General features: G+C 43.3%; 1 protein-coding gene across 6 annotated transcripts in view; it reads right to left on the reverse strand.

Annotated features, from left to right (window-relative positions):
- The window catches only part of NEDD4L (NEDD4 like E3 ubiquitin protein ligase), a 365,727-nt gene that overhangs the window by 146,890 nt on the left and 203,596 nt on the right, over positions 1 to 15,241 (reverse strand). For 3 of the 6 annotated variants that reach the window (XM_056544621.1, XM_056544679.1, XM_056544630.1), the window contains one exon: positions 1,632 to 1,670. The exons of 2 other annotated variants lie outside the window; for them this stretch is intronic. In XM_056544621.1, coding sequence (XP_056400596.1) covers positions 1,632 to 1,670 — 39 coding nt within the window. Of the gene's footprint in view, positions 1 to 1,631; positions 1,671 to 14,611; positions 14,738 to 15,241 lie in introns of those variants that run through there. One more of the 6 variants, XM_056544664.1, reaches the window with a different exon arrangement.

The following is a 15,241-nucleotide window of genomic DNA, read 5'->3' on the forward strand; positions in this document are numbered from 1 at the left end:
CCTGCCGTTTTGCGTTCACAGCTCCAATGCAGACCTATTTGTCCTACAGACTATAAATAAGCCCCTGACAGATTTTCAATGAACCGAATTTCATTTCCTTATTTTTGACATTTGCCCTTTCTATCTGTGTCTGTATAGGGAGCAGATGTGTGTGTCGCCTCTACTGCTGCGGGCCTGCGCAATCCATTACCGCTGCTGGAAAGAGAGACTTCTACTTTACACCGCACTTACCCAGCACTTAGACAATGGAGATTACGCTTGTCTGCTAAGCCAATTGACTTTCTAAAAACAGACTTAATGGACAAAACACAATGGAAAGGCAATGGAAACAGCAGCTACAGCCTCCTCACTCTGTTATTACCCTTTAAAGGGGTACTCCAGTGGAAAACATTTTTTTTTTCATATCAACTGGCTCCAGAAAGTTAAACAGATATGTAAATTACTTCTATTTTAAAATCTTAATCCTTCCAGTACTTATCAGCGGCTGAAGTTGAGTTGTTCTTTTCTGTCTGACAACAGTGCTCTCTGCTGACTCAGAAACTGTCCAGAGCAGGAGTAAATCCCCATAGCAAACCTCTCTTGCTCTGGACAGTTCCTGAGACAGAAGAAATGAAGTCGGCACTCACCATGCTCTTATATTTTCATTTATTTATTGAAGAATACTCACGTATAACATATACAGGACGGGAGATGGTGCATAGGAGGGGGGGGGGGTAACACTAGGCTACAGCACTGCTTCACTCTTTACAGCTTCAACGGCCAGAGCACTGTGATCAGACAGAAAAAACTCAACTCGACTTCAGCAGCTTATAAGTACCGGAAGGAATAAGATTTTATTAATAGAAATAATTTACAAATCTGTTTAAAGGGTCACTCCGCTCCCCAGCGTTCGGAACATTGAGTTCCTGAACGCTGTGTTTGGGCTTCCGAATTCACGCCCTCCCCCTCGTGACATCACGCCCCGTCATGTGACGTCACGTCTTGCCCCCTCAATGCAAGTCTGTGGGAGGGGGCGTGACGGCCGTCGCATCCCCTTCCCATAGACTTTCATTGAGGGGCAGGCCGTGATGTCACTAGGAGGCGGGAGTGAACATGGAAGCCCGCATACAGCGTTAAGGAACTCAATGTTCCCTATGCTGGGGAGTGGAGTAACCCTTTAAAGGGGTTATCCAGGAAAAAACTTTTCTTGTATATATCAACTGGCTCCAGAAAGTTAAACAGATTTGTAAATTACTTCTATTAAAAAATCTTAATCCTTTCAGTACTTATGAGCTTCTAAAGTTAAGGTTGTTCTTTTCTGTCTAAGTTCTCTCTGATGACACCTGCCTCGGGAACCGCCCAGTTTAGAAGCAAATTCCCATAGCAAACCTATTCTAAACTTGTCGTTTCCCGAGACACGTGTCATCAGAGAGGATTTAGACAGAAAAGAACAACCTTAACTTTAGAAGCTCATAAGTACTGGAAGAATTAAGATTTTTTAATAGAAGTAATTTACAATCTGTTTAACTTTCTGGAGCCAGTTGACATGAAAAGAAATATATATTTTTTTACTGGAATACTTCTTTAACTGGATAAAAGAGGAGGGGGAAAAAAAGAAAAGAAAGAAAAAAAAGAAAGAAAAATCTACTTACTCTGAAGAAGAATTCTTCATTCCATTTTGGGTTGAGCGTCTAAAAAGTTAAAAATAAATACATAAATAAGAAATTTAAAAAACTGATTTGTGACTGACGATATAATCAGGTCAGGTTCTCGTACATATTTAATGGGGGGGGGGGGTGTCTTTTACGTTCACAAAGATCAGGTGACAAAAGCCGAGGTGGCTGCTCTGTAATGGGATCCCGGCAGTGACCTCAGAGGGTGGAAGTGTATTGGTGACTAGGGAGATCTAAGAGTAATTTTGACCTAAAAATAGACATCTATAGATAGCAGGGAGATCATTGAGGTCTCGAGCAGGAGAGAGAACATATCAATGACAGCCCTGGAATCATTAGTATAACAAAACAATGACAGACCCAATTATATCATTCATACTAAATAAAAAATAATAAGGTTAAGACCTCAAATCGTCTTTTTTTTGTCAAGTGGATACAAACGGCACTTCTCCATCAGGACTGTTTCTGCTGGGTGACAACCAATATGGGCACTATTACAGCTCCCTTAGGCTACACCCCTCAGCTTTAGGGCTCATGCACACAGCAAAGTCATGTGGACAGACACGGTACAACAGCCAATGAGTTTCCTACAGTCCTGTATTACGGAAAATCTCAGGGATGGGGTCAACGCATTGTCTGTGGTGGTGTCTAAGGACTAAGGAGGACTGCAAGAGAAAGGAATGGGAAGTATCAGCAGGGTCTGGTATGGGGTCTGTATTAGTTAAGTGGGTCTGGAGTATTATTTTTTTTTAGGTCTGGAGGTTCGTATCAGATTATGGGGTCTGGTTTGGGGTCTTTTTTTTCCATTTAAAGATCTGGCCTTGTCTTTATCTATTTAGAAAGTCAGGTGGGGTGGGGGTCTGTATTAGTTTAGAGGGCCTGTATCAACTTAGGTCTGGTCTGGGGTCAATTTTAGTTTAGAGGGTCAGTATTGAGTATGAGTTAATATATAGAGGATGTGGTATGTGGTCTGGTTTAGAAAATCTGGTCTATTACTTTAGGAGGTCTGGTCTGTGGACTATTAGTTTAGGGGGTGTGGTCTGGGGTCTGTTTTACTTTAGGGGGTCTGGTCTGTGGTCTATTAGTTTAGGGGTTCTGGTGTGAAGTCTTAATTTAGGGGTCTGTTCTGTGGTCTATATTACTATAGGGGGTCTGGTCTGTGGTCTGTTAGTTTAGGGGTTTGGTTAATTTGGTTTAAAGTGGTATTCCAGCCAAATACATCTAATCCCCTATCCAAAGGATAGGGGATAAAATGTCTGATCGTGGGGGCCTGCCACTGGGACACCCCTGCGATCTCCGTACATTCTATGTCTCCCCACATTCTATGTCTCCCCACATTCATGTCTCCAGTCTCAAAAACCTCACGCCCCCTCCCATAGACATGTATGGAGTGGGCGTGGCATTACGTTACGAGGGGGCATGGCTTAACGTCTCCAGTCCCGGAAACAAAGAGGTTTCTGAGACTGGAGACGCAGCCCTGCATAGAATGCGGGTGCTGCACGGAGATCGTGGGGGGTCCCAGTGGCAGGCCCCCCGCGATCAGACATCTTATCCCCTATCCTTAGGGGATAAGATGTATTTGGCCGGAATACCCCTTTAAGGGTTCTGGTGTGTAGTCTATTAATTTAGGGGTCTCTTCTGTGGTCTGTATTACTTTAGGGGTCTAATCAGAGTTCTGGATTAATTTGGAATGTCTTGTCTATGGTCGGTTTTAATTAAAAGAATCTGGTCTGTATTAGTTTAGAAGGTCTGGTCTATAGGTTAAGGGATCTGTACTTGGGTTTGTGTTCATTTCTAATCTATGGTCTGTGTTAGTTATGAGGTCTGGAGACTGTTAGTTGTAAGGAAGGGTCTTTGGGTCAGTATTTGCATTAGTGTCAATTTTGCAGGTATGTTTTAGTTTAGATGGTCTGGACTTAGGGCTACATTATTATTTGTTTGTGTCTGGACTGTGGTCTGTATTAGTTAAGAGGTCTGGTCTGGGGCCTGTATTAGTGTACGTTTACACAGGCATTAAGAGGGCTGTTTTGGATGTGGAAAATGGCGCATTCCAAAACAGTGCAGTGTTACTACCAAAAACCCCTGCTTATTATCTTCAATAGGAGTGGGGGAAACCTGCTGAAAAAAGTGATGTCACTACTTTTTCAGCATGGTTCAGTGCTGAAGATCCTATTCAAGTCAATGGGTGATTCAGGGCCAGCGCAAAGAGAGCCCATGTGAACAAACCCTTAGTTTTATAGGTCTTGGGTCTGTATTCGTTTTGGGGAAACAAAACAAAAGATCCAGCAAGGTCAAGATATCCAAAGGCTTTATTAGCCCGAAAAATATCAATACAGACAGAGCTGTAAAAACAGTTGTGTTCACATCAACGCGTTTCAGCTGCTATCACACAGTTCTTATCATGACCATTATGACTGCATGGCAGCATATGAAACCTATTGGTATTACATGTATTGGCACTTTCCGTTCTTCTAAAGCCTTTGGATATCTTGATCTTGCTGGGTTTTTTTTTTCTCCGTTTTTACTGTTTATGAGTCTCGGTTGAGACCGTTCCGTGCTTGAGGCAGTAAACCAGGCGAAATTTAGGGGGTGGTGCTGGAACAAATTTTAGGGGGTCTTTTTTAAGGATGGAGAATCCAGTTTTGGGTCTGGTCTAGAGTTTGTTTCGTTTACAGGGTCTGGGGTATGTATTAGTTTAGAGGGCCTACGCGTTTCAGGAGTCTGCATATATTTAGGAGTGGTTTGGTATGACTTTAGGGGATTAGGTCTTAAAATAGCATTTATTTGGGTGTAATGAAAGAGGTCATATGCACATTTAAATGCATTATGTGATTGGCATGTCACATACAAATTGGTGTGTTATATGCTAAAATTTGTATGGAACCCTTTGACACTTGTCAAAAATTTGGTAAGTACCAAATGGTGCCAACACGTGATATAAGGATTCTATAGAAGAAACACTTGTGTAGAAGGGTCTTGTGCATATTTGCTTAGATTACCACTTAGCAGTGTCAAAAATCTCCAGGGAGTGGAACCATAATGTCGTTGGTTGTGACCTGATAACATAGACACGGCAAAATAAAATGTTCACAATTTAAGATAACAGGACAACATAACGAATGATATTTATTAGTAATTTTTTGAATTCATATATAAGACTAAGAGACCTGCTTTTCATGGCCCGTGGTCTTCTGCTTAGGAACACTTCCATATGCTGGGCACCTTCCATAGGATGGAGTGTTCACCCTGGAGCCCTAACCGGGTTGGTTCCCTGTGACAGATACCTCTTTAGCTGGTAACATTTCCAAAAGCAAAAGGCTGAACTAGTACATATAAATATACATATACAGTGTACGGTGGTGTCCAGACCCTCCCCTAATACACTGGGTAAAAAGGGAATCGGGCATGCTGAATCTCTAGATGTCCGATCCTTTTCTCTCTCTAAGCAGAGAATTCAGAGCTTTGTATTTAATAAAATAAAGCTCTTAATGCTATAATAAAATACAGTGGTCCCTCAACATCCGTTCCAAATGGACCATTGTTTGTTGAAACCATTGCATGTTGAGGGATCCGTGCAATGTGAAATATAGGACGTTATACTCACCTGTCCCCGCCGTCACTGCTGCCCTGGATGTCGCTGTCCATCGCGTCCCCGGGGTGTCCCCGCCGCTCTGGAACATCTCTGTCGGCTGGGATCGTCATTCCTCATCGCCGCCATTACGTCACTACACACGCCGCTCCTACTGGATAACAGGACGGCGTGCACGGCGACGTGATGACGACGATGGAGAGCGACTGCGATGCAGGGGATCCCGAAGAGGACATTCCCGAGCGCGGCGGACATGTAAGTAACTATCACTGGAGCTCACGGGGCCCCGTAAACGGCTATCCGGTGGCAGCTGAAGCAGTCTGCGCTCCCGGATAGCCGTTTATGTGATGGCCCCAACATACAAAAGCATCGTATGTTAATGCTGCCTTCATGCGATGGCCTCTGAGAGACCATCATATGTTGAAATGATCGTATGTTGGGGCCATCGTAGGTCGGGGGGGGGGGGGGGTCACTGTATTAAGAAATTAAACAGTACCAGTTTTCAGTTTCCCAATGTGAACCACGGCCTACCATGTTGAAAACAAGTGAATAAGGCAGTAGTGATCTCTACATGACGATACATGTGACCTGCGGGTGACGTCTGCATGGCTCTGCGCTTCTCTTTCCGCTTTCTGTGGCCCTCATTTACTATTGCCAACCCGACATTACCTGTCGGGTTGTGCGCCAGATTCTGGCGCATTGCTCCAGAAATTCTGTCTGCGCCAGAATTTGCGCCAGAAGTGAAAAAAGACAGACTAACTCTCCATTTCGATAAAAAAAAAAAAATCCTTAAAAGGGGGCGTGGCCGTCGTCACCAAAAAGGGGCGTGTTCCCGAAATTTTCACAAAAAAAACAACATAGAAAATGTGGTGGATTTCAACTGAGGAAAACCTGACAGATCAGAACATGTGTAAAAAGAGCAAAGTGTAGGGAAAGTGGAAAATGTAGGGAAACCTTAGTAAATACCTTGGAAAATAAATTGTAGGGAATTAAAACCCACAAAGAAACCTACACAACACTCTTAGTAAATCAGGGCCAATATGTATGAGACCATTATGAGTCCATCCAGGTCACGTGACACAAAAGGGAAAGAGAAAGCACTAAAATTGCACTTCTCCCAGCTGATACTCGTGAACAATTTGTATGTAAACAATAGGCAGCCGAATGATCAATACTTTTTATATGTCTCTAAATTATATAGTGTTATCACAATTTGTACTGGCTTCAGCATGTTTTTGTGCTATTCACTCCTAACGAAGTTGTGTGGTCCTCTTATTGTCAGTGTGGTGTTGTCTCAGCAGGTCTCTAACTCCTCCCTCTCTCCAGAGACAAAATATCATCCTGTCTCAGGCGGGGTGGCTGGATCTGGTCTCTGAGCTCTGGTCCTGCTACCTTAGTAGGGTTGTCACCTGGCTGGTATTTTACCGGCACGGCCGGTATTTTGGCCACCCAGCTGGTATCTTTATATTAAAAATATGGCCGGTATTTATCCAACCAATCCACCAACTCCCAGAATGTTGCACCATAACCTATACCAATGTTTACCAACCAGAGAACTTCCAGCTGTTGCAAAACTACAACTTCCAGCATGCCCGGACAGCCGTTCGCTGTCCGGGCATGCTGGGAGTTGTAGTTTTGCAACAGCTGGAGGCATCCCTGGTTGGGAAACACTGGCCTATACTATATACATGCTGGGAGTTATAGTTTTGCAACAGCTGGAGGCACCCCTGGTTGGGAAACATTGACCTATACTATATACATGCTGGGAGTTGTAGTTTTGCAACAGCTGGAGGCACCCCTGGTTGGGAAACATTGACCTATACTATATACATGCTGGGAGTTGTAGTTTTGCAACAGCTGGAGGCACCCCTGGTTGGGAAACACTGACCTATACTATATACATGCTGGGAGTTGTAGTTTTCATTTGTGGCAGCTGTTGAGCCACAGGCTGCATTAGCGCATGCTGGGAGTTGTAGTTAGTAACTAACTGCAACTCTTGAATTTAATAACGAAAAAGTGATCAAAAAGTCACGTCAAAACAGAAATGATACTGTTAAAAACTACAGATTGAGGTGCAAAAAATAAGCCCTCATACAGGCCTGTATAAGGAGAAATAAAATGATGTTATGGGGGTCGGAATAGGACAAAATTTCCCCTGTGATGTCACGCATATATAATTATACAAATGAGTATGGTCGGTATTTTTTGGCAAGAAAGGTGGCAACCCTACCCCTGAGTGATATTATCACTTCTGACTAGAGATGAGCGAACTTACAGTAAATTTGATTCGTCACGAACTTCTCGGCTCGGCAGTTGATGACTTATCCTGCATAAATTAGTTCAGCTTTCAGGTGCTCCCGTGGGCTGGAAAAGGTGGATACAGTCCTGGAAAGAGTCTTCTAGGACTGTGTCCACCTTTTCCAGCCCACGGGAGAACCTGAAAGCTGAACTCATTTATGCAGGATAAGTCATCAACTGCCGAGCCGAGAAGTTCGTGACGAATCAAATTTACTGTAAGTTCGCTCATCTCTACTTCTGACCAGTCCCTCCAGCTTTCATCTTCATGCCCTTGTCATATTCATATTTATCTTTATTGGGACATTTAGTGGGAATGAGCTGTGTTTAGAGAATGCTGCCTTGTGATTAATAATGCGACAAACAAAGGAGCAAACAGGGAATGAATGCAAAAATAACCAAGCTTAAAGGGGTACTCCGGCATCACGCCCCCTCCCATAGACTTGCATTGAGGGGGCGGGGCGTGATGTCACACGGGGGGGGGGGGGGCGGGGTTGTGACGTCACGATCTTCCGTCCCTGTGGTTGGGAGCCAGACCCTCCAGCGCTTCCGGAGCAGTAACCGGTGGGTGCTGCGTGCTATATTGCTTTGGATAGGGGATAAGATGCCTAGGGGTGGAGTACCCCTTTAAAGAAAAGGTCTCCATGATACATTAAAGGAGTACTCTAGTCCAGAGTATTCCTGCTCAGTCCTGCCCGGGCTGCAAAATAAATGAAAATGAACCATCTCTCACCTCCCTGGGTTCCCGCGGAGCGCCACTACAGCTGATCGGTCCTCCGGTCCATCCTCTTCATACTTCCGGGTGTAACGAAGCGTCAAATGGCGCTCAGCCTATCGCCGGCCGCCGCGGTGTTCTGCCTCGGCCGGTGATAGGCTGAGCGCCATGTGACGCTTCGTTACACCCGGAAGTATGAAGAGGATGGACCGGAGGACCGAACAGCTGTAGTGGCGCTCTGCGGGAACCCAGGGAGGTGAGTGATGGTTCATTTTCATTTATTTTGCAGCACGGGCAGAACGGAGCAGGAATACTCTGCACTAGAGTACTCCTTTAACCTTTACCTAGATCAACTGAGATGGGTATCAGGTCTGCCTTTCAATTGGTGAATGGCAGGGAAGGGAACTAGAGAAGGAGCTGAACAACCAGATCAGGACATCCTGTCCGAATAGATCACATTCTACCCTGGGTATATATAGATTTATCAGAATTCCATTCTATAACCTCCATCCTCTATTATGTAGGATAAAGAAGTTTACATTGCAAGTAACCTTGTCTCTTCGGATCCGGGAGACATCCGGAACATTTTAGCTATACAGCAGACTGCCTCCCCATTCATCCCACTTCGAAACATAAGAAGAATTCTCAAGAAATCATTCAGCACTAGGATATAAAAAGGCGGGAAAAAGGCGAAGCAACAAGAAAGATTGGAAGGTATGTTATATCTTAAAGCATAGTGTTAGGCCCGAATGTAAAATCTTTCACAGCCCCCCCTCCCCGCCCAACATTATGACAGGGGGCCGCCCTTTTTTATGTCATAGGGGGCTCTGGGGGCCTGGGTGCGACAACCACCTTTATATATCCATAGGGTAAGTTGGAGCTGAGGAAACAAAGCCAAGGACTATTGTATTACCGTCTGCCAGTCACTTACTGTATAATTTACCCTCCTAACCCCGCTGTATAGACAACACAGCCCGCACAGCAAGACCCGAGTATGTGGAGAAAAGAGCGCGCTCTCTGTTTACTGAAAATATTTACAAGGTCCCACAACAGAAAGGTCTTTCTTGCACAGACTGGATTTTTTATGAGGAGAATTTTCATGGCAAGAGATTCTCAGGGCACAGTGTCAGCACGGAACAAGAACAGGCGGCACAACGCCTGGCATCATGGCCTTCAGTATGGAAGGGGGGCAGCATGGAGGTTTATTCCCTCAGGACACTTCTAACTGCATAGACTGGTAATATAGAGAGATACAAGTTATTTACTGCTGCCCGTCATTAAAGATCGATAGATATGAGATAGATAGATATGAGATAGATAGATATGAGATAGATATAAGATAGATATGAGATAGATAGATATGAGATAGATAGATATGAGATAGATAGATAGATATGAGATAGATAGATAGATATGAGATAGATAGATAGATATGAGATAGATAGATAGATATGAGATAGATAGATAGATATGAGATAGATAGATATGAGATAGATAGATAGATAGATATGAGATAGATAGATATGAGATAGATAGATATGAGATAGATAGATATGAGATAGATAGATATGAGATAGATAGATAGATAGATATGAGATAGATAGATAGATATGAGATAGATAGATAGATAGATAGATATGAGATAGATAGATATGAGATAGATAGATAGATATGAGATAGATAGATAGATATGAGATAGATAGATAGATATGAGATAGATAGATAGATAGATATGAGATAGATAGATAGATATGAGATAGATAGATAGATATGAGATAGATAGATATGAGATAGATAGATATGAGATAGATAGATATGAGATAGATAGATAGATAGATATGAGATAGAGAGATAGATAGATAGATATGAGATAGAGAGATAGATAGATAGATATGAGATAGAGAGATAGATAGATAGATATGAGATAGATAGATATGAGATAGATATGAGATAGATAGATAGATATGAGATAGATATGAGATAGATAGATATGAGATAGATAGATAGATATGAGATAGATAGATAGATATGAGATAGAGAGATAGATAGATAGATAGATAGATATGAGATAGATAGATAGATATGAGATAGATAGATAGATATGAGATAGATAGATAGATATGAGATAGATAGATAGATATGAGATAGAGAGATATGAGATAGAGAGATATGAGATAGAGAGATAGATATGAGATAGATATGAGATAGATAGATATGAGATAGATAGATATGAGATAGATAGATATGAGATAGATAGATATGAGATAGATAGATATGAGATAGATAGATATGAGATAGATAGATATGAGATAGAGAGATAGATATGAGATAGAGAGATAGATAGATAGATATGAGATAGATATATATGATATGAGATAGATAGATATGAGATAGATAGATATGAGATAGATAGATATATATGAGATAGATAGATATATATGAGATAGATAGATATGAGATAGATATGAGATAGATAGATATGAGATAGATAGATAGATATGAGATAGAGAGATAGATAGATATGAGATAGATAGATATGAGATAGATAGATAGATAGATATGAGATAGAGAGATATGAGATAGATATGAGATAGATAGATATGAGATAGATAGATATGAGATAGATAGATATGAGATAGATAGATATGAGATAGAGAGATAGATATGAGATAGAGAGATAGATAGATAGATATGAGATAGATATATATGATATGAGATAGATAGATATGAGATAGATAGATATGAGATAGATAGATATGAGATAGATAGATATGAGAGATAGATATGAGATAGATAGATAGATATGAGATAGATATGAGATAGATAGATATGAGATAGATAGATATGAGATAGAGAGATAGATAGATATGAGATAGATAGATATGAGATAGATAGATATGAGATAGATAGATATGAGATAGATAGATATGAGATAGATAGATATATATGATATGAGATAGATAGATATGAGATAGATAGATATGAGATAGATATATATGAGATAGATAGATATGAGATAGATAGATATGAGATAGATAGATATGAGATAGATATGAGATAGATATGAAATATATAGATAGATATGAGATAGATATGAGATAGATATGAAATATATAGATAGATAGATTTGTCTTTACATTCTGAGCTAAATCCCTGCAGGTAGTAATCTGAATAACTTATCAGACCCAGGATAATGACAGTTCCCTATATACCTTGTGGGCAGCAGAGCTAACACAGTTTGTACATGATAATTCTCTGAGATATGGCGCTAACCTTATGACATTAGTGCAGGATTGTGTTGTGCTGCTGCCTCCATTTACCTAAATTGTTCTCTCTCTCTCTCTCTCTCTGCAGATCTACCTGTCTTCTTTTCCCAGTGGTCACAAGGAGCCATTCAGGAATAAAAGTTCTTCTTCACTTCCCTACATCAATACCCTGCAATACTATCAAATGAAATATAATAAAACAAAATGACACACCCCTGAAATAACATGTACATAAAACCATTAGCAAAAACACTCATATACGATATCTATCTATCTCCATATCTATATCTATCCATACAAAAAGAAAGGATGACTGCAGCACTCAGTAGTAGCAAAAAATCAAAAAAGTGACTTTATTCCAAGAGCAAGGAGGTGCAACGTTTCGGTGTTCTCACAACACCATTCTCAAGCCCAATGGCTTGAGAATGGTGTTGTGAGAACACCGAAACGTCACACCTCCTTGCTCTTGGAATAAAGTCACTTTTTTGATTTTTTGCTACTACTGAGTGCTGCAGTCATCCTTTCTTTTTGTATAAATTGGACCCAACACCAGGGTCCCAGAGACTGGCTTGCACCACACCTACTGTTTTGGAAGTGCTGCTTATCACTTCTATTTCTATATCTATCCATATCTATATCCATCCATCTAGTAGAAAAAAAAACAAAAAACGCAGCACTGTGTTGAACTTGGAGTCCCTAACCAAGCCTCCTATGACTGCGTGCACCAGTATACTTTTCATTGACTCTGGGTGGATGTGCTGCTTCTTTGGACTTTTTTTTATCCATCCATCTATATATCCATCTATGTTATCTAAATCCATTCAACTATCTATCTATATCCATCTATCTATCTTTATCAATCTATCTACAGTGACCCCCCAACCTACGATGGCCCCGACATATGATGAAATCGACATACGATGCTTTTTTATGTTGGCGCCATCGCATTAAGTGCTATCCAGCAGCGCAAAATGCTTAAGCTGCTGCCGGATAGCAGCTTAATGTTCCCCGTGTGGTGTGGTGAGTATTACTTACCCCTGCACGATGCTCCGGGGTGCCCTCCGGGTCCAGCGCTGGTCTTCCGGTGTCTTCTCGGCCCTCTCCGATGACGTCAATACGCTGCTGCGCACGTCATCCAATAGGAATGACGTCGCTACGCAGGCCCAGTAAGGCCTTGCGGAAGACAGCGGAGGACCGGAGAAGACCAGGAGAGGACCTGAGAAGACAGCGGAGAGGACCGGAGAAGACAGCGGAGAGGACCGGAGAAGACAGCGGAGAGGACCGGAGAAGACAGCGGAGAGGACCGGAGAAGACAGCGGAGAGGACCGGAGAAGACAGCGGAGAGGACCGGAGAAGACAGCGGAGAGGACCGGAGAAGACAGCGGAGAGGACCGGAGAAGACAGCGGAGAGGACCGGAGAAGACAGCGGAGAGGACCGGAGAAGACAGCGGAGAGGACCGGAGAAGACAGCGGAGAGGACCGGAGAAGACAGCGGAGAGGACCGGAGAAGACAGCGGAGAGGACCGGAGAAGACAGCGGAGAGGACCGGAGAAGACAGCGGAGAGGACCGGAGAAGACAGCGGAGAGGACCGGAGAAGACAGCGGAGAGGACCGGAGAAGACAGCGGAGAGGACCGGAGAAGACAGCGGAGAGGACCGGAGAAGACAGCGGAGGACCGGAGAAGACAGCGGAGGACCGGAGAAGACAGCGGAGGACCGGAGAAAACCAGGAGAGGACCGGTGAAAACCAGGAGAGGACCGGAGAAAACCAGGAGAGGACCGGAGAAGACAGCAGAGGACCGGAGAAGACCAGGAGAGCACAGCGGAGGCCCGGGGTCACCATCGCGAGCGGCGGGGACACCATCGTGAGCGGCGGGGACAGGCGAGTACAGCTTCCTATACTTTACATTGCACGAATCCCTCAACATACGATGGATTCAACAAACGATGGCTCGTTTGGAACGAATTACCATCGTATGTTGACCATTACCATCGTGTATATACACACGTGGTGGCCCAGTACGGGAGGTGTTTCCCCTGTACCCTTGCTGTCCTGTCTGGCAGCCTCCCTTCATTGTCCCCTGGGCCCCTAGTACTTGTTTCCCCCTTGTACATATGTTCCGCATTGTAATGTATTATAAAATGTAATGTTGCCTTAAGAGTTATACCATGTGATCTGTCATGCGATTGTTACCCAGGAGGTACCAGTGACCAGGTGATCCCAAGAGTGACCTATGGGCTCCCTGCTAGTCTCCCCCATACCCCTACCCCTGGTCACACCCCTACCCCTTAATTCCCTAGTTGAACTTGATGGACATATGTCTTTTTTCGACCGTACTAACTATATAAACCCTGGGTGGAGCTTCTCTCTCTTTGAGCTCTGCTCTTCTGCTGAGGTCCAGTGCAGTCGCCTAGTGTGTCTGTCCAGAGTGTTGGAGACCTCAAAGTCCAGTCCTGCAGCCACCATCAAGTCAAGTAAGATAAAGTCACAGCTTTATGAGTCAAGTCAAGTCAGTCCCTGTCATCTGTCAAGTCAGCACTAAATTGTCCAGTTCTACTAAAAGTCCCAGCAAGCCCTTAAGGTCTCTGAGTCACTGGTCACCTCCTTGGGTCCTGGCTGAACTGTATAGACTTTACCATCTGTCTACACTCAGTAAAGCTACAGTTATCTGTAACTTGGTGTCGGAGTCATTATTGCCCTCCCCCATGCCCAGGCCAGGATCTAGCGGTATACCTTCGGGTGGTATTGAGGATAAACCATGTCCTGGCGTCACGAATGCAAGTGGTTAATGCTATCTGCCCCTAGGGTAACAACATCTGCCCTCATTACACCCCGTTACCACACACACACATATACATATATGTAGCAGAGCTGCGTTGGCAATGTGTGCTTTTACATGTACATACAGGTAAGACCTACTAAACTTCAACCACAACCCAACCCCATAGGTCCAGTTCACGTATTGCTCAGAATTGCCCATTATTTTGCATTATTTTTTCATAAGTCATAGCCAGGACTGAATCCTAGAAGAAACCTAATGCAAAGAATTAGACTTCTACTCATCCTACCTTTCACACAGATTCAAAATACTGACCGTAAGTCATGTAGAAATAGGACCCCATGGGAAAGAGAGAATCAAAGCTCTGCTACATAACATGCCAAAAAGACCACAACAATCCCGCTTTCACTGATCGTATAACACAAAAGAGAAAAATGTTGAATCCAAAATAATCCCTGAATGTGTCCAGGCCTAAATATTCCCAGGGACTTCCACGCACTGACACTACCGCAGTCCCACGCACCTTTGTACTCTCCAGGCCGAGCAGTGAATGACTCCAAGGCTACACTTTATCATACAGTAAACAATAAAAGGAGTAATCCAATAGAAGCACAAGGGCTGGAAAGCAAAAACTAGTCTGACAACTCTCCACTCTGCTCCGGCCCTCGGTAGAGAAAGTCAACTGTCTATGACACAGGCCGATTGTATAGGAACAATAGCCATGTGTATAGGGGGGAAAAAACTTTTAGAAACTATTTATTATTATTTACCGCAGTCTCAGCCAACCAGGGTGCCTCCAGCTGTTGCAAAACTACAACTCCCAGCATGCCCGGACAGCCGTTGGCTGTCCGGGCATGCTGGGAGTTGTAGTTTTGCAACAGCTGGAGGCACCCTGGTTGGAAAACATTGATGGATATTTTACTGCCGCTATTGGTGATTTGTTTA

The sequence above is a fragment of the Hyla sarda genome, chromosome 1 (assembly GCF_029499605.1).
Source record: "Hyla sarda isolate aHylSar1 chromosome 1, aHylSar1.hap1, whole genome shotgun sequence".
NCBI classification, from domain to species: Eukaryota; Metazoa; Chordata; class Amphibia; order Anura; family Hylidae; genus Hyla; species Hyla sarda.